Source organism: Capra hircus, chromosome 21 (genome assembly GCF_001704415.2).
Source record: "Capra hircus breed San Clemente chromosome 21, ASM170441v1, whole genome shotgun sequence".
Lineage (NCBI taxonomy): Eukaryota > Metazoa > Chordata > Mammalia > Artiodactyla > Bovidae > Capra > Capra hircus.
Genome location: NC_030828.1, coordinates 21,427,532 through 21,446,200, shown reverse-complemented (window position 1 = coordinate 21,446,200; position 18,669 = coordinate 21,427,532). Strand labels below are relative to the sequence as shown.

Here is an 18,669-nt window from a genome sequence, read left to right as displayed (position 1 = left end):
CTTACCTGAGAAAATGATTGGTTACTGTGGATGTATATATTCTAATGTGTTTTCAGAATACTTGATTTTTTTGAGTATGCATTTGGGTTTATCTTATACAGTTTGGATGCTGATCAGTTTTGTGAATGCAGTGTACGTGATACATGTTTGTATTTAGATAACATTTGGATGTAGAGAGTATCTGCAAATGCTGTAGGCTACTTTGTTGAGTTTCTGTGGTTTGTTTCTTAGATATTTTTTATTTCCTCTCTTATTACTAGGCTGTCAATGTCTTGCTCATGTTAATCCCTGTGGAGTGGTTTTCTGATCTAATTTATTCTGAGCTGGTAGAGCCTTAGTCTCTGGTTAATCTGATTCATAGTTATAGACATTCATCCATCTGTGAAATATTGATTATTATTTATTAATATATGTCAGGCTCTGGGTAGGCCACTGGTAAACAAGACTTTTATTGACCCTGACTTCATGGGGCTTAGAGTCTAGGAGATTTTTATTTAAAGAGTAAAGATTTATGATATATACTTTATGTAAAACTCTTAAAGTACCTGAATTAAACTTTCAGCTTAAGTAAGATTTGCTGAGTCATTTTCATGAGACTTTTCTAAAACGTCTTTTCAGTTAAAACTTACTGATCACAGGAAGTTAAACAGAAGGGAAGAGACTTCACTTATATTTGTTATAATAACATTTATGTTAATGTCTGATTGCTTATTGGATTTGTCCTGGAGCTAGGACTTAAACTTGTGTCTCCTGAGTCCCAGCCCAGTGCTTTTTGCATTACATTAGGTGACTTTTAAGGACCTCCTTGTTATATAAAACTAAAAGAAGGCTCTGAGATAAAGTATCATAGCGGCTGAGTGTAATATGGCAGAGTCCTGGGAGTCTCCGTGTTCAGAATGCTTCTGTTCTTTATGCTGGTTTTCCCCTTTGGCTTTAGAGCAGCAGAACATCTGGCTGGGAGTCCTGACTCTTTTGCGTATTATGTCTTCTAGTTTGTACCTGTTCAAACTAGGCCTGGCTCCTCAGATTCAAGATCTGTACGGAAAGGTTGACTTCACAGGTAAGAAGTTCCAGACCTGGCGGGAAGTGCTTGATTTATGTGGAAATAGCCTGGAGAGTCAACTGTACCAATCTTAAAGATGCGGGCCTTTAAAAACACTGTGCCAGCAGAGAGTTAAAAAAAAAGCATGAGGAACCTGCTTCCCTGGTGTGGTGGAAGGAACACAGGACTTGGGGTTTCAGGCTCTGTTCTCTCAGTTATGACATGGTGTGGTTGAGAAGTCTCCGTTTTCTTCTATCTAAATTAGAAAGAATGTTAGCATCTAATATTAAATGGTCGCGTACAGTGAGAAAAGCTTTAAGGCAGTCTTTCCCCTTCCCTTCCGGTGAGCACCATTTGTAGGCAGACGAAGTGGTGTGATGGTGGTGAGATGATACAAAGATGACAATTTACTAATTTTAAACCTTTAGTTTATTTGGGTGGGTGTTTCTGTGTATATTTGCTATAGTCAAATCCTTAAAGAGATGGGGGCTTGGGGAGAAAAAGAACAGGGGGAATATTGGCGAAGGGTAAAATAGACTCAAATCTTTTTGAACTGGTGATTATTTTATAGGCCTTGAAGTTTTAAAAATTGGTAATACAGCTTTTATCTATGATGTTTTTTCTTCCAGAGAAGTTGTTCCCCAGACTCGGGGCAAGGGCCAAACCTTAAAATGTTTCCTTTATCATTTGGCTTCTGGCCTTAGACACAAAATTGTTTAGTAGTAGCTAGTGACTTGGATTATAAAGACTAAGATAACTGGCTTGTGATTCACTCCTTGTTCGAGGTCCTGTAAAGCTACTCCATTCATAAGTTCATTAGAGGAAATCCCATTAGTAGCAGTTTGGGAAAACTATCCTGTATAGAGCCATTCTCATGTTATGGGTATTTCTGATGCTCTTGACAGTACTAGTAATAGTTCCTGTGTCTGTTGAATGCATGCTATATACCAGGTATCAGGTTAAGTGCTTTCCGTATATTATCTCATTTAAATCCTTATGGCAACCCTAAGAGTTAGATATCATTTTTTATCCAGTACATTTTGTGGTTAAGGAATCTGTTTCCTTCTAAGGCCTGAAAAGGTGCTTACCTTTGGGTCTTCATTCTTTCCTGTAGAAGAAGAAATCAACAACATGAAGATTGAACTGGAGAAGTATGGGATTCAGATGCCTGCCTTTAGCAAGATTGGGGGTATTCTGGCTAATGAGCTGTCAGTGGATGAAGCTGCATGTAAGAAGAGAGTGATTTCATGGGTTCAAGCGGAGTTGTTGCTTCTGCTTTCAATGATTAATACTATAATGGTGGTCTTGGACATGAGGCATTTTGCCAGCAGGTGTCTAGTGGCTCAGACAGTAAAGAGAGAGTCTGCTTGCAATGCAGGAGGTCCCAGTTCGATCCCTGGGTCGGGAAGATCCCCTGGAGAAGGGAATGGCAACCCTCTCCAGTATTCTTGCCTGGAGAATCCCCATGGACAGAAGAGCCTGGTGGGCTACTGTCCATGGAGTTGCAAAGAGTCAGACATGACTGAGCAACTAACACTTCTTTCTTTAGGTCAGTAGATATAGTTTCAAACACTGCTATACAGTTGTCTATGCTGTTAATTGGAAATAAGTGAGAAAAAATCAAATAAGTTTGATTAAAATAAAAGCACTAGAAAGCAAATTTTACATTTCAATGCCTTTTTTAGTTTCTTATCTTCTAATGGAGTTTACATGATAATTAAGGGTGAACATTTCCATAACAAACGCTCACATGCTCCCTGCAAAGTCCCTTACTGAATGTTTTCCCCGTAAGATTCCAGGTTGAGCATTTCAGATATGGATTATAGGCATAGCTGTGACTTTTTGTGTTAGGGAAAAGACAGGGCTAACAAGATCTGGGGATTCCTCTAACCCCTCTGTCTATGAAAAAGCAGCCTCTGTTTGTGCTGGGGGATTGCCGTGTTTGAATGTGTAATGTACATCCTTTACTTTATATAACCTCAGTGTTCTGTGTTTTGAATTCTTTTTTTTTTTCAGTACATGCGGCTGTTATTGCCATTAATGAAGCTATTGACCACAGAATTCCAGCTGACACCTTCACAGCTTTGAAAAATCCCAATGCCATGCTTGTGAATCTTGAAGAATGCTTGGCCTCTACCTACCAGGACATACTTTACCAGGCCAAACAGGACAAAATGGCAAATGCTAAAAACAGGGTAAAAATGGAACATTTGCTCTTTTTAATTGATCTGTAGAGGCTTCCGTGGTAGCTCAGCTGGTAAATAATCTGCCTGCAATGCAGGAGACCCCAGTTCAATTCCTGCATTGTAAAGATCTGCTGGAACAGGGATAGGCTACCCACTCCAGTATTCTCAGGTTTCCCTGGTGGCCCAGCTGGTAAAGAATCCGCCTGCAACGTGGGAGACCTGGGTTCGATTGCTGGGTTGGGAAGATCCCCTGGAGAAGGGAAGGGCTACTCACTCCAGTATCCTGGCCTGGAGAATTCCATGGACTGTATAGTCCATGGGGGTCACAAAGAGTCAAATACAACTGAGCGACTTTCACTTTTCACAACTGATTTACAGTCTTTCATTATTTAATATGACTCCATTTTAAAGATCAGTTTAATTGAGATACTAATTGATGTATAATAAAACCCAACCATGTAAAGTGTACAGTTTGATGAGTTTTGACCAGTGTATACAGATATGTGACCACCACCCACAAAGTTCCCATATCTCCCTTTCAGAGTCAACCTCTACTGCCTCCCTCTGTCCACCCCTGACCCCGGCAACTCCAGGTCTATTTTTTATCACTTCAGCTTATCTTTTTTGGAATTTTACATAAATGAAATGGAGTTACCAATATGTAGTCTTTCAGTATTAGATTCTATGTTGACATCTACTTTCTTCTTGAATTGTGTGCAAACCTGTGAGAGGCTCTGACATCTAGTCTGAGACAAGGATTCAGGCTCCCAGATGAGCAGGGCAGGGTTCACCAGTGTCTCCTGCCGGATTCTGGAAGAACCCCTTGAGCTTGTTACTTACGAGTGGATCTCCTTTCTATGTTTTTGGTCACAATCAGGTAGCACTCTGCTTTGTTCTTTATTAAGGATTTTAAGCCACACCCTTCCTTGCTCTTGACTCTGTCGTGGTGGGGGAGGAATACGTGTATTTCTGTGGTCTTCCTAGAGACCTCAGCTAATTTAGCTACACCTTTTATTCATCTTCAGACAGAAAGCTCTGAGAGAGAAAGGGACGTTTATGAGGAACTGCTCACTCAAGCTGAAATTCAAGGCAACATAAATAAGGTCAACTGTAAGTATGTGCCCCTGTCAAGCCTCTAAAGGAATGTCACTGAATAATGGGCCTGTGGATCTGTTCATGGTTTAAGTTTGTATCAGGCATTTGTGGGTTTGTCTAGGAACTATTGCCTATTTACTGTCTTTTGTGTTCCTGTGTCTTCTCTTTGGGCTACCATGGTCCTCAGGCAGCTCGCCCCCCGCCCCCCCTGCTCTTCTGTTGTAACTCACAGACTGGAGTTTTTGGCTGCAGTTTCACTCTTTTCACCCTGTGTTAGACACTTAAATCTGAAGAGGGATTTTATTTTTCTATTTTTAAAGTAATACTAGTTTTGTTTTTCTTTTAAAGAGTAATACAAGTTATCCAGAAATGAGCCACAAATAAAAAATTAGACTCCTAAGAATGACCATGCTTGGTATTTTTAACATATCCTTCAAAACATATTTAAACAGAAATGAGGTTGTCCTGTTCATCTTGATTTTTGTGTATGTGTTACACAAAAATTAATTTGAAAAATTAATTCCTTGAATTAATTTAGTCTCTCTTTTGCAAAAGAACCTGCATCAGTTTCTTATTACTTGCCAGTCAAACGCTGTTCCCTGGCTTCGTGGAGCTGTTTATGCGCTGTTTCATGCATACAAATCTCTAGATACTCATGTGCCTACTCATCTCCCACGTTCATTGTGTTCATTTTATGACTCATGAAGAGTGGCTCTGGAGTTGTTCAGACCTGGGATTTGATCTCTTGCCCTTGTATTAATCACTGTGGGAACTGGGCACCTGTGGCATAGAATCATTATACGCGTGATGAGATAATATATGTTAATTGGCTCGTATTTAGTAAACACTCAATAATATTATCATTACTGTTGTTAATCATGTAACTGCCCCACTGTAATGCCCTCACGCCTCATCTCTTACCTCATCCAAATTATACCCATCATTCAAGATTCAGCTCAGTTCTCACCTCAGCATGTATCCTAGCTCACAATGTACTTGCCTTTCACATCTCCTACAGCATCTGTATGCTTAACCACACGATTTTGTATTTAATTCTCTGTTGTCTTTTTTTGTTTTGCTTTTTACATCTGTATAGACTTAAACTTGGGAGAAGGCAATGGCATCCCACTCCAGTACTCTTGCCTGGAAAATCCCATGGATGGAGGAGTCTGGTGGGCTCTAGTCCATGGGGTCGCTAAGAGTCGGACACGACTGAGCGACTTCACTTTCACTTTTCACTTTCATGCATTGGAGAAGGAAATGGCAACCCACTCCAGTGTTCTTGCCTGGAGAATCCCAGGGATGGGGGAGCCTGGTGGGCTGCCATCTCTGGGGTTGCACAGAGTCGGACACGACTGAAGCGGCTTAGCAGCAGCTTAGCAGACTTAACTTGAGTTTACTTATGAATTCTGCTTCTTTTTAAATCCTCATAATTCCTAGCATAGAGTTAGAGTCACTGAAAGAAGTAAAGAAAACCTTGTTTAATTCAACCAGACTTGACCTTATGTTATTTTGATCAAGATGATAATAATAGTAGTAATAGTCATCAGGGTCCTCTCTGTTCTTTGGAGATCCTAATTTCTTACTTGTACTAATGCTCTGAATAACTGGTGAGAATTTATAGATTTTGCCAACTCCTTATGGTAGAGAGTTCTAAATCCTGACCAGGAGTCTGTGTGTTTTGTTCCATTCTGGTTCCTTTAGGATAAATAGCTTTCTGAATAGAGCTGTAGTTCCATTCACGTGTGGGTAAACCAGAATGTCCTTGCGCTCAGTTCTCTCTGTAGAAGAAAGTCTAGCACATTTCCTGCTGTACACACTGCATAAAATACTCTTTCATTTACTGAGGGACTTTTCTCTACTATGTTGTTTGGGGCCTTTATTGCTATACCTGGCTGTGTTAGAGTTAGTTATAAACTCATAAGGAAAGAAACGTATGTGTATATTTTGGAAGTGTTCCATGCATATTGTTCTTACATGGTCAAAGGAACAAAATAGTAAAACTTCCCTCAGGTATGTTTCAGTGAGGAAGGTAGGCAAATGCATAATTTCAGGGCAACTTGGCTAGAACAATTCAGTGAATAATTTCAAGGCAACCAGAGACGTGTGAAATACAGTCATAGAGTAAAGAAAAGAATGATGACTTTTCCTCAAGGTTTGTACATGACCCTTCACTGGGGTTCTTAGGGTAGATAAGGAGGTGAGGATAAGGCAGAATTCTCAATAGAGGGACAGTCTTTTCCTAGCAGTAGGGAAAGTCAGAGACAAGGGAACGTTGGAAGACAGAGGGACTTTAGGTCCCAAGAATTATCTTAATGTAATTATAGATAAGATTTTTTCCCTAGGGCTTGCAGTGAAGCCATTATGCTGCCCCAGAAGAAAGCTGCAGGCCAAATAGTTACAAATGAGAAAGAGTTCTTATTTTTTTGTTAAGTAGGATAAGAAAAATTAGATAATTAAAGCATAGTGGGAGAAAGTATGTGAATAATGTTCCGGACCAGTGGTCCCCAACCTTTTTGGCACCAAGGACCAGTTTTATGGAAGGTAAATTTTCCATGAACCAGGGTGATGGGGGTGGGGGTGGGAAATGGCTTCAGGATGATTCAAGCGCTTTACATTTCTTGTGTGCTTTATTTCTGTTGTTATTACATCAGCTTTACCTCAGATCATCAGGCATTAGATCCTGGAGGTTGGGAACCCCTGTTCTAAACTTTATAGTATAAGTATTAGTAAATATCCACTTAAATATTTACATATTTATGTACATAGTAAGTTTACCTTTCCAGTAAAGGCATAAATGACTAGATGCCTTTGCAGATGGATCATCTGAAACTCTGTGTTACAGAGAGGAAGCCTGGTTGTTACCAGCCTGTGTTGCTTGTATTTTCAGTCCCCCACTACTACAGAAGCTCCCTGAGGATGGAGACAACCTATTTGTTTTGTTCCTGGCTATGTTTACAGCATGTTTACAGCCTGGTCCTTGTGGTGGGAAAATGCTTGGTTAGTTGGCTAGTGGCCACGTAGACCTGCAGCCATGATTCAGAGAGCTGCTCACCTCCTCTTTGTGGTGACCTGTGAGCCAAATCGTAGGGGAGAAGGTTGGGAAGAGGGGAACAGTCTTAGGAATCTAGCCTTTCGCCCTTTTACCTCTTGGTGTTATTTATTAGTTTTGGTTTGAGACTGTTTTTTCTTGGACTGGTTTCTTTATGACATCTTATGTTAATTTTCTTTTTTGTTGTTTTTTTTTTACAAATGAAAACAGTTTAAACTGATAACTACTGCTATGCCCCCAGTATTTTGATTTTTAGTATTTTATTATTGATTTGTTTTGCTACTTTGGTGATAAGATTAGATGTTCATTCCTGGATGGGGCATGGGAAGGAGAACCCTACTTTTTCTTCTAAAAATAGGGAAGCTGAAAATAATAATTACGATTTTCCAGGGGCTGTCATTTCTGAAATCAGAAAATGTATTATTTTGACTTTCAATTTAATACCTTATTTATTTTATAATATGCAAAGTACTTTCACATGTATGATTTAATTTAATCTCATGAGGAATCTTAGGAGGAACGTACCTTTATTATCATTTTCAGATTAAGGGAAATCTGCGTTTTTTCTGTCGATAATGTGTTAATGACCTTGTGTGATGTCAGGTTCTATGACTAGAAGTACAGAATGTTGAGGCAGCGCTGAGAGCCCCTTCTGCTCCCCACGGTCAGACCAGCCTTGATGTCTCAGCACTGCTTAGGGGCAGGAGATGCCAGGATGATGGAGGGATTCAGAATGATGCTGTATAGGGAATATTTGAAGGAACTAAGGCTCTTTAGTCGGGAGTAGACTGTCACAGGGAAGAGGGGTTGGAGGTACTCAAGTATCAACTCTAGTTTGTAAGCTTTAACAATTTTTTTTTTAAACGGAATCATCTAGAGATGTAGCAAATTGCAGTGGGAGACACTTTCTCCTGTGTAGTAGTTCAGTCTGGATAAGGACTCGGCATTTTAGCGGGAATGCAGGCATGTATCATTGGTGCCTCTTAAATTGCTGCCCTTATTGGTGCCAAGCTGTCTACATCTAGAAGTTTGTAAGTAGGCCTAGGGTGTGGTCTAGGAATCCATTAATTCTGAACAGCCTGGGAACCTCTGAACTTGGAGACTTTAAGGTTCTCTTCCACCCTCAAAACCTAATGCTTCTGTGATGCTCCACAGGAAAGGCCATCTTTTTTGTTGTTGATGTTTAAATTTTACTTTATTTTACTTTACAATACTGTATTGGTTTGCCATACATCAACATGAATCCGCCACGGGTGTACACGTGTTCCCAATCCCGAACCCCACTCCCACCTCCCTCCCCATACCATCTCTCTGAGTCATCCCAGTACACCAGCCCCAAGCATCCTGTATCCTGCATTGAACCTAGACTGGCGATTCATTTCTTACACGATATTATACATATTTCAATGCCATTCTCCCAAATCATCCCACCCTCTCCCTCTCCCACAGAGTCCAAAAGGCTGTTCTATACATCTGTGTCTCTTTTGCTGTCTCGCATACAGGGTTATTGTTATCATCTTTCTAAATTCCATATATATGTGTTAGTATACTATATTGGTGTTTTTCTTTCTGGCTTACTTCGCTCTATATAATCGGCTCCAGTTTCATCCACCTCATTAGAACTGATTCAAATATATTCTTTTTAATGGCTGAGTAATACTCCATTGTGTATATGTACCACAGGGTTCTTATCCATTCATCTGCTGATGGACATCTAGGTTGCTTCCATGTCCTGGCTATTATAAACAGTGCTGCGGTGAACATTGGGGTACACGTGTCTCTTTCACGTGAAAGGCTATCTAATTTTATTTCCCCAGTCCGAACTGAGACTGGTTTTTGGGAAGGAAAAATATTCCCGGCTATGATGTTAACATAGTTCTGTCTTAAGCATTTGCCTTTTTTTCCTCCTCAGTGCTTGCTGCATTAACAAATATAGACCTGGCTTTGGAGCAGGGATCTGCACCAGCCTTGTTCAAGATCCTGCAGTCACCTGCACTGGGCCTGCGAGGGCTGCAGCAGCAGAACAGTGACTGGTACCTCAAGCAGCTCCTGAGTGACAGAGAGCAGAAGAGACAGGTAACCTCTTGAGTGGCACCTGTAAGGCTTGACTTCCATCCATTTCAGTCTCATGCTGTTGTGTAAAGATATCTGTGGGGCCTTCCCCCCCACCCCCCCACTAGTATAACTGTTTCTCCTACATGTGAATTAAGCTGTTTAATATCCTCAGGTAAAGTGCACATTGTCTTCGGCTCTCTTTTCCTTGTAGAGTTGTAAATCCCCTCTTAAACAGCTTCGCCCACCCTCTGAATCTCACCACCTCTTCACTTGAAGTCTGTTAAATCCCCAGCTTGAAACTGTTGGGCAGAGGACTTCCCAGGTGGCTCAGTGGTAAACTATCCACCTGCCAATTCAAGAGATGCAGGTTCAATCCCTGCTTTGGGAAGATCCCCTGGAGGAGGAAATGGCAACCCACTCCAGTATTCTTGCCTGGGAAATCCCATGGACAGAGGAGCTTGGTGGGCTACAGTCCATGGGGCTGCAAAAGAGTTGGACACGACTCAGTGACTGAACAACAAAAGCCACTGGGGAGAACCTGAAATTTTATGTTCTTCAGGAATTTCCACTTAAAAAAAAAAAAAACCACACCTCACAAGTTTCCTCTCGCTAACACTGGGAAAGCAGTTAATATTGCGGTAAGAGTAGGTAGACTGTGTGGGATTGTACTCTATGGGTTTTTATTTTTTAGAATAAATACAAGGGGCTTTTTTTTTTTTTTTTGCTAAATAAGGACTAGTATACATTTTATAAATTCCCATTATTGGCCAGAGAAAGCAACATTAATGTGCTAATGCTTCTGTAAAGATTTTATCTTGGAACATTTCGACGTTCTTTGCAAAATATTGTTTTAAGTGTGCTGGTATCTGGAAAGTCATTCTTCCCCAGATTTGACAAGGGTTTTGCCTTCAGTTTGGGCTGCTGCTCCAGCTGCTTGTAGCCTGAGCTGTCTCTTAGGTCTGTGTCTCAGTGTCCCTGACGACTGTTGTTGAGATGTGAGGACTGTGAGGTCTGGACATGCAGGCCAGAGTCATCTTCACCTGAATGTTCTCTGCTTTTCTCAGGGTGGTCAGGCTGAGCTCCTGCAGAAGGAGGAGCTACAGTCTGGAGTGGATGCCGCAAACACTGCCGCCCAGGAATATCAGAGAAGTAAGAGTCACTTCAACTGTGTGTCCCCTGAGGTGCTGAGTAGGGGAGGAGAGTGCCTTTGTGTCATGGAGGGGCCTAAGAGTAGATTCTGTCACTCCTCAACCCACCCCAAGCCTATTAGCCACAGTCAACTACCAGGTACTTTTGGTGGCAGTAGGAGTTCTCCAGTTTTAAAAGTAGAACCAGAGTCTGTGCAGGCTCACTCTGGCTCTAAGCACGTGCTTACGTGGCTGGTTAGGGCTTCCCTGGTGGCTCGGTGGTAAAGAATCTGCCTGTTAATGTAGGAGAAGTGGATTTGATCCCTGGGTCAGGAAGAGCTCCTGGAGAAAGAAATGGCAGCCCACTCCAGCGTTCTTGCCTGGAGAATCCCATGCACAGAGGAGCCTGGTGGGCTTTAGTCCATAGGGTCACAAAGAGTCAGAAACAACGTAGTGTCTGAACGACGACGACGACGACGACTTTGCCAGGCTCTCCTTGATGTAGAGGAGGGATGTTTTAGGTAGAGTGTAGTGGTGGCAGGCAGGAGGAGTTGGAGCAGAAAGAAAACGGGTGAGGAGAAGAGAAGAGGAAAGAAAACATATTTACTGAGATGCGGCTCACATCCCATTGAGTTCATCCTCAGACTAGGAAGACCACTGTCTGAAGGTAGAAGTTCCACTTCAAACGTCACAACTAATAGTTTAGCTGCAGAATACGATTTTCTCCTGTGAAGACTGGTGTCTGCGCCCCCTTGGGGCTCTGGGAGCCAGTGGCTTTTCTGACCTCGAGTTCTCTACCCAGGGTTGGCGGCAGTGGCAGCCATCAATGCCGCAATCCAGAAGGGTGTGGCCGAGAAGACTGTCCTGGAACTGATGAACCCTGAAGCCCAGCTGCCCCAGGTGTACCCATTTGCCGCCAATCTTTATCAGAAGGAGCTGGCCACCCTGCAGCAACAGAGTCCCGAGGTGAGTTCACCAAACCCATGCTGTTTGTGAGCAAAACAAGAGTGTACATGAATTTAATACCCACTTCTGGGTGTAGTTAGGCAGAACCTTTTATTTTTTAACCAGAATCTTAACTCCCTGTGCTTTTATTAAATGTCTGACCTCCCAGGGTCTTCCAAGATGTCCTTCCTTACTCTTTCCCCGCGTCTCCCTTTCTCTGCAGCATAGCCTCACCCACCCTGAGCTCTCTGTTGCGGTGGAGATGCTGTCATCGGTGGCCCTAATCAACAGGGCACTAGAATCTGGAGACATGAACACAGTGTGGAAACAGCTGAGCAGTTCAGTGACAGGCCTTACAAACATCGAAGAGGAGAACTGCCAGAGGTGGGTGCCCCTGACCCTAACCTCTTCTGTGAGCCAACACTCTTATTTTCCCTGCAGGAATCGGGACTTCCTTGTAATCGTCTTTTGGTTCCCTACCCACCCCCGTATTTCAATTCATTTTGTTATGCTCAAGGATTTGTAGTAAATTACAGATACTATAGCATTCCACTCCTAAATTTATTATAAATACACTTATTTAAAACAATGAGGATATTTGTCATGTAGTCAAAATAACACTCTTATACCTTGTCAAGTCAATAATACTTCTTGAATATACTCTAAACTAGTCTGTTTTCTTACTTCTTCTCTTGTTCCCAAACTGTTTGTTCTTTTCAGCTGGTTGTTGAAACCAGGATGCAATCCATATTGTGTCCTTTTGGTAGCTTTTATTAATTTTATTTAAAAAATTTATTTATTTTTAATTAAAGGATAATTGCTTTATTGTGTTAGTTTTTGGCATACATCAACAGGAATCAGCCATAAGTACACACGTCCCCTTCCTCTTGAACCTCCTTCTACCTTACCCCCCCCCCACTTTGATATTTTTTTAAATCTAGCATTGTCCCTTTCTTTATAGTGCTGACTTGTTAAAGAGTTGGAGCCAATTGTCCTCTAAAATGTCCCATCTTCAGTTTTGGTTGCTTCTTAATATTTGTTTTATTCCTGTAAATTGGAAATCAGGTCTAAAGGCTTGTCAAGATTCAGTGAAGTAGTTTTGGTGACGTGTGTTTCATATTTTCTCATATTAAGAGGCATGTAATACCTGCTTGTCCCCACCATCAGAGATACTGAGATTGATCCTTGGATTAGGCAGTCTGCTAGTCCCTTCATTGTGTATTTATTTTTCTTCCTCATCTCCAGAACATAATCTTTTTTTTTGGTACCTTTTACACCATCACAATGTCCAGTTTCCCATTAACCATTCGTCTAGTGTTTTTAACTCCAACTGATAATCCTTGTGTAAACCCAGACTTTCAGTGAGAGTTGCTGAGTGGTGACTTGTTGACCTGTCATCTCTTCTACGTATATTAGCTGGTGCAGGACCTTGTTTTCTGATCCTCAGAGGGATTGTCTGAGCTGCTGCCTCTGATTCCAGAGTTAGTCTTACCTGAAATTTAGAACAAGTAATATAAATATTTTTCATATAGATATTAAGAATTAGTGGTATCTTTGTATTTTTACCCTTTGTTCAGGGTAACGCCTGAGTGCCAAAGCTGACCTCTAGAATACATCAAACTGTTGGGGTTCCTCAGCCATCTCTTGGATCCTGTGCCCCCACGTCTTCTTATTCCCATCCACAGAAAAAACCCTGCAGGTCCCTTTTCTAATGTTGCCCTTCTCTCTTTTGTTGGGGGAATGGGGCAGGTATCTGGATGAGCTGATGAAGCTGAAAGCTCAGGCCCATGCAGAGAACAATGAATTCATTACGTGGAATGACATCCAGGCTTCTGTGGACCACGTGAACCGGGTGGTGCAGGAGGAGCACGAGAGTGAGTGAGCTGCTTCCGCTCCCCAGGCCGTGCCCCAGCCACGCATGTGTGACCCCACCCTCTCGGGGACGCTGCCCCAGGGGATTTCTGGGAACTGCAAAAAACAAAAAAGTCTGTCCATTTAACTGTCTCAAAAAGCTATGGTTGTCTATTTTTAAAACATCAGGCCACTGCTATAATTGGAGAAGAATGTAAAGAGAACTAAGGTTTTTCAGGAGGTGAATTGAATGTGATGTGTTACTTTTAAATGCTGTTATAACAGGTTCTGACACTGCCTGGAGCTAGATCATACTGCACAAACTGTCCTCCCTAAGAGGTCTCTCACTTCAGACACCAGCTTTGAACCTGGTGTTCCCAGGTCACCACACTTCCAAAAATATATTCAGGGGTCCCCTGCACCCCCTCAGTTTCAGTAATTGACTAGACTGAGTTATTAAACCCAGGAAGGCACTGTACTTGTGGTTATAGTTTTGTCATTGTTGTTGTTCAGTCACTCAGTTGTGTCCGACTCTGCAACCCCATGGACTGCAGCATGCTGGCCTTCCCTGTCCTTCACCACCTCCCGGAGTTTGCTGAAACTCAGGTCCATTGAGTCAGTGATGCCATCCGGCCGTCTTGTCCTCTGTCGTCCCCTTTTCCTCCTGACTTCAATCTTTGCCAGCATCAGGGACTTTTCTAATGAGCCAGCTTGTTGCATCAGGTGGCCAAAGTATTGTAAAGAGTACAAATTGAGTTTTATTGTACAAGAGTACAAAAAGAGTTTTGTGTAGAGTACAAATCAGGACCACGCGAAAGAAACCAATGGGGTGGTGTCTGGAAGGGCCCCAAATTCAAAGCTTCTGTGTCCTCAGGATATGTTGCCCTTTCCAGCCCACCGATGTGTGTCATATCCCCGGAAGGTCACCTGAGCTTTGGCTATCCAGAGGCTTTACCGGGGCTTCATTGCTTCTGATTGATTGAATTACGTGGCAAAGTAGTGGCCAAGTGATTGAGCTCAGTTTCCAGTCTGCCTTTTGTGTCTGGAATAGCCAAGCTGATGTTCCGAGATCGTAAGACTCAAAACCCCAACCTTCTGATCACATGGTTGGTCTTTCCAGCATGACCAGCCCCTACCCCAGAAGTTTCTAGGGGCCCAGCAGGAGTCACCTGTTTGGCATAAACTCAGGTGTGATCCTAGGAGCCTACCATGAACAACAAAGATACTCCTATCACTTGGGAAAAATGGTAAAGAATCTGCCTGCAGTGCAGGAGACCCGGATTTGGTCCCTGGGTCGGAAAGATCCCCCGGAGAAAGGAGTGGCTTCCCACTGCAGTATTCTTGCCAGGAAAATCCCATGGACAGAGGAGCCTGGTGGGCCACAGCCCAGGGGGTCGCATGGAGTCGACACGACTGAGCAACTTTCACTTTCCAGAAGCCAGAGACAAAGACCAGCCAAATTCTTTATCACACAGCGGAGTCATTACAGAGGCAGCGCAGGGCCTTCGCTGGCGGCCCGGTGGTCGAGACTGTGCGCTTCCACTGTGGGGGGGTGCATTCGATCCCTGGCAGGGAACGAAGGTCCTGCATGCCATGTGGTGTGCCAGAAAATAAAGATTAAAGAAGAGTAGTCCAGCTGGCTGAGATACTTAAGGAGTGAACATTCCTAGTTTTATTTAGTGTTTCCTGTGAGAAATAATCAGTGATTTAGTGGGAAGAGCCTTGCCTTGGAGAAGGAGGCCCTGAACTTTGATTTTCCATCTGCCACTTGTTTGCTGTGTGATCTTACAGAGATACCTAAACCTCATCCTTTTATTTTTTTCTATACAAATGTTGAACTAGGTGATGTTTAAGATTCCCTTGAATGCTTGAGTTTGGGATTGACATGTGCAGACCGCTGTGTTTAAAATGGATAACCAACAAGGACCTACTGTATAGCACAGGGAACTCTGTTCAATGTTATGGGCAGCCTGGATTAGAGGGAAGAATGCTGCTACTGCTAAGTCGCTTCAGTTGTGTCCGACTCTGTGCGACTCCATAGACAGCAGCCCGCCAGGCTCCCCTGTCCCTGGGATTCTCCAGGCAAGAATACTGGAGTAGGTTGCCATTTCCTTCTCCAATGCATGAAAGTGAAAAGTGAAAGTGAAGTCGCTCAGTCGTGTCCGACTCTTAGCGACCCCATGGACTGCAGCCCACCAGGCTTCTCCATCCATGGGATTTTCCAGGCAAGAGTACTGGAGTGGGGTGCCATTGCCTTCTCGAATGGACACGTGTATATGTATGGCAGAGTCTCTTCGCTGTTCACCTGAAGCTATCACAGTATTGTTAATCAGCTATACCCTAATCCAAAATAAAAAGTTTAAAAAAAAAAGATTCCTTTGAACCCTAGACTTTTTGTGAATCAAGAATAGCTTTGATCACACATTGGAGTGTACTTGAAAGCTATCCTGTAAAGCTAGTTTCGTCACAGTCTTCATCACTCTTCAGTTAAACCAATTAAAAATAAAACAAAAAGACTTGAGATTTCAGTAGGAAAATAGATATAAGGGAGTTTACTTAGATGAAAAATCCCCACTACATTTAAAGGAAAAAATTTAAATGCTGCTTAACGTTTTGGATGGCAAATTGTAGTTTAACTCATGGTTGCACTTACGGGGGAGCCTGGTGGGCTGCCGTCTGTGGGGTCGCACAGAGTCGGACACGACTGAAGCGACTTAGCAGCAGCAGCAGCAGCACTTGGGTAGAGGATTGATGGTCACTTAGCTTGTTTAAAGACTGATTTATTTATACAGTTTCTTAATTTAAAAAAATAACCTTCTGTCCATCCCTGTGTAGGGATTTTAGCCATTGGTTTGATTAATGAAGCCCTGGATGAAGGTGATGCCCAGAAGACCCTGCAGGCCTTGCAAATTCCTGCAGCTAAACTCGAGGGGGTCCTCGCAGAAGTGGCCCAGCATTATCAGGACACACTGATCAGAGCAAAGAGAGAGAAGGCCCAGGTGAGTGGCCCTGAATTGTTCCTTTCTGTTCAGAGAATGCCATCCACCCTAGAACTGAGACAGAGGGACGGGCGTTCACTCAATGACTCTTTTCCTTGGGCACCCTTAGATTCAGAGCAGTGGAGTACACAGTGTAAGAGTCATAGACTCTGCCTTCCAGAACTTGTGCTATTTTACACTTTTGGTTCGTTTGTTGGTGTTTGTTGTTATGGTTGTAGACACACCTCTTATGTCTTTTTACATAAATTATCTGTTGAAACATAAGATCCAGGAAAATGTGTCAGTTATTTAAGTATACAGTTGTATAAATGTTCAAGTGAGCATACCTATGTAACTGGTGCTCGGATTATTAAAAGCATAAAGAGAAACCCCCTTGTATTCCCTTACATCCTTATTCATTCCCTGCAATGTGCTGGTAACCAGCGTCCTGATTTCTAACACCCCAGTTGATTTTTGTCTGGTTTTGAACTGTATTTAAATGAGATCACACATTATTTACTCCCGAGTCTGGCTTCTTTTGCCCCACATAATGTTAGTGAAATTCATCCATGGGGTTGCATGTAGCAGTAGTTGGTTCATCCTTATTCTTGTGTACTATTCTGTTTTGTGGTTCCATATTCTGTTATTGGTGAATTTTTGGTTGTTTCTGACTTGCTATTGCAATCAGTGCTCCTGTGAATATTCTAGTGCATGTCTTTTGGTGAATGTATATATGCATTTCCGTCAAGTATACATTTAGCAGTGGAATTTGTAGGTCATAGGGAATACATATGTTAAGCTTTAGTAAATAATGCCATAAAGTTTTTTTTAAAATAATGGCTTTATTGAGATACAGTTCACATGCCATATAGCTCACTGCTTAAAAATGTACAGTCCAGTGGTTTTTCATTGTTCATAGACAATCAGTTTTACAGCATAACCAAAATCAATTTTGCAGCACTTTCATCACCCCAAAAAGAAACCTAGGGGACTTCCCTGGTGGCCCAGTGACTGAAACTCTTAAACTCCCAGTGCAGGGGGCCCAGGTTCAACCCCTGTTCAGGGAACTAGGTCCCACCTACTGTGACTAAAAGATCCTGTGTGCCGCAACTGAGACCCAGCAAAGCCAAGTAAATAAACAAGTATTGTTTTAACGAAGAAAGAAACTTGGTACCCGTCAGTACCAAGTTGCTCCCCTGCCATCTCTTCAGCTCTAGGTACCCATCAGTCTACTTTCCGTCTGTGGATCTGTCAGTTCTGGACATTCCATATAAATGAAATCATCAGTACAGGGTGTGGTCCTTTGTGACTGGCTTCTTTCAGTTAGCTTGGTTTATCCAAACTGTAGCATGCATTAGTATTTTCTTTCTATTGTTGAACAATATTCCGTTGTATGGCTGCACCACATTCTATTTATCTGTTCATGAGCTGATGATCATGATTCCACTTTGTGGCTGTTAGGGATAATGCTGATATGAATATATTTTCCAAAGTAACTGTCACACAGACAGTTTTAGAAAGTTTGTTTTGCCTCTTAGCCAGTTTGTTGAGGAGATGGATGAGATTTACACTTGTTTTAGTCCTCTTGGTGAGTAGGAATTTGCCATGCGTTTAGTAGGCCCTCAGTTGTTTGTTCTGTGATTAAAATGTAATGACCATCTGTTTATCTGAATTGTGGTTCATCGCCTTTTAAATTCTTCCAACAACAGTTGAATAAGGACCTCCTCAACAGTTGTGCTGAGACCTGCAACTTTGAAGATCCCTGCCATGAGGTTCTTGCAGCAGGCAGAAGAGCTAAAAGAATTTCTTTATTCAGGAGGTCAGATTCTTTCTGGAAAGTGAAAAGTAGTAAAACAGACCAGTGCTTTTGTATAATTGGAGCTTTTGTACACTGACACCCTTGTGGGTTCTGTAAGTTTGGGCTGTGGGGCGGGAGTTGTAGATAGTACAATTTTTTTTTTTTAAGAGGCAAAAATCAACTGTGGAATTAGTCCCGGGCCTAGATTTTATTTTTTAAATGTGTGTATTTATTTAGGCTGCATTGGTCTTTGTTGTTGTGCGTGGGCTTTCCCTAGTGGTAGAGAGTGGTAGAGAGTGGCTTTCCCTACTCTAGTTGCAGTGTGGCGTCTTATTGCAGTAATTTCTCTTCTTGTGGAGCATGGACTGTAGGGTGTGTGGGCTTCGGTAGTTGTGGCACATAGGCTTTTGGTGCCCCTTGGCATGTAGGATCTTCCCGGACCAGGAATTGAACTGGTGTCCCTGCATTGGCAGGCAGATTCCCAACCACTGGACCACCAGGGAAGCCCCATACTATAATGTGGATAGATCTTTGATTCTG

The 18,669-nt window shown here is 42.4% G+C and overlaps 1 protein-coding gene across 1 annotated transcript in view; it reads left to right on the top strand.

Annotated features, from left to right (window-relative positions):
- The window catches only part of IQGAP1 (IQ motif containing GTPase activating protein 1), a 109,016-nt gene that overhangs the window by 53,183 nt on the left and 37,164 nt on the right, over nt 1–18,669 (top strand). The window contains exons 6-15 of the mRNA XM_018065969.1: nt 993–1,060; nt 2,157–2,270; nt 3,059–3,237; nt 4,254–4,338; nt 9,288–9,451; nt 10,495–10,579; nt 11,360–11,523; nt 11,726–11,886; nt 13,252–13,376; nt 16,189–16,352. Coding sequence (XP_017921458.1) covers nt 993–1,060; nt 2,157–2,270; nt 3,059–3,237; nt 4,254–4,338; nt 9,288–9,451; nt 10,495–10,579; nt 11,360–11,523; nt 11,726–11,886; nt 13,252–13,376; nt 16,189–16,352 — 1,309 coding nt within the window. The remainder of the gene's footprint in view (nt 1–992; nt 1,061–2,156; nt 2,271–3,058; nt 3,238–4,253; nt 4,339–9,287; nt 9,452–10,494; nt 10,580–11,359; nt 11,524–11,725; nt 11,887–13,251; nt 13,377–16,188; nt 16,353–18,669) is intronic.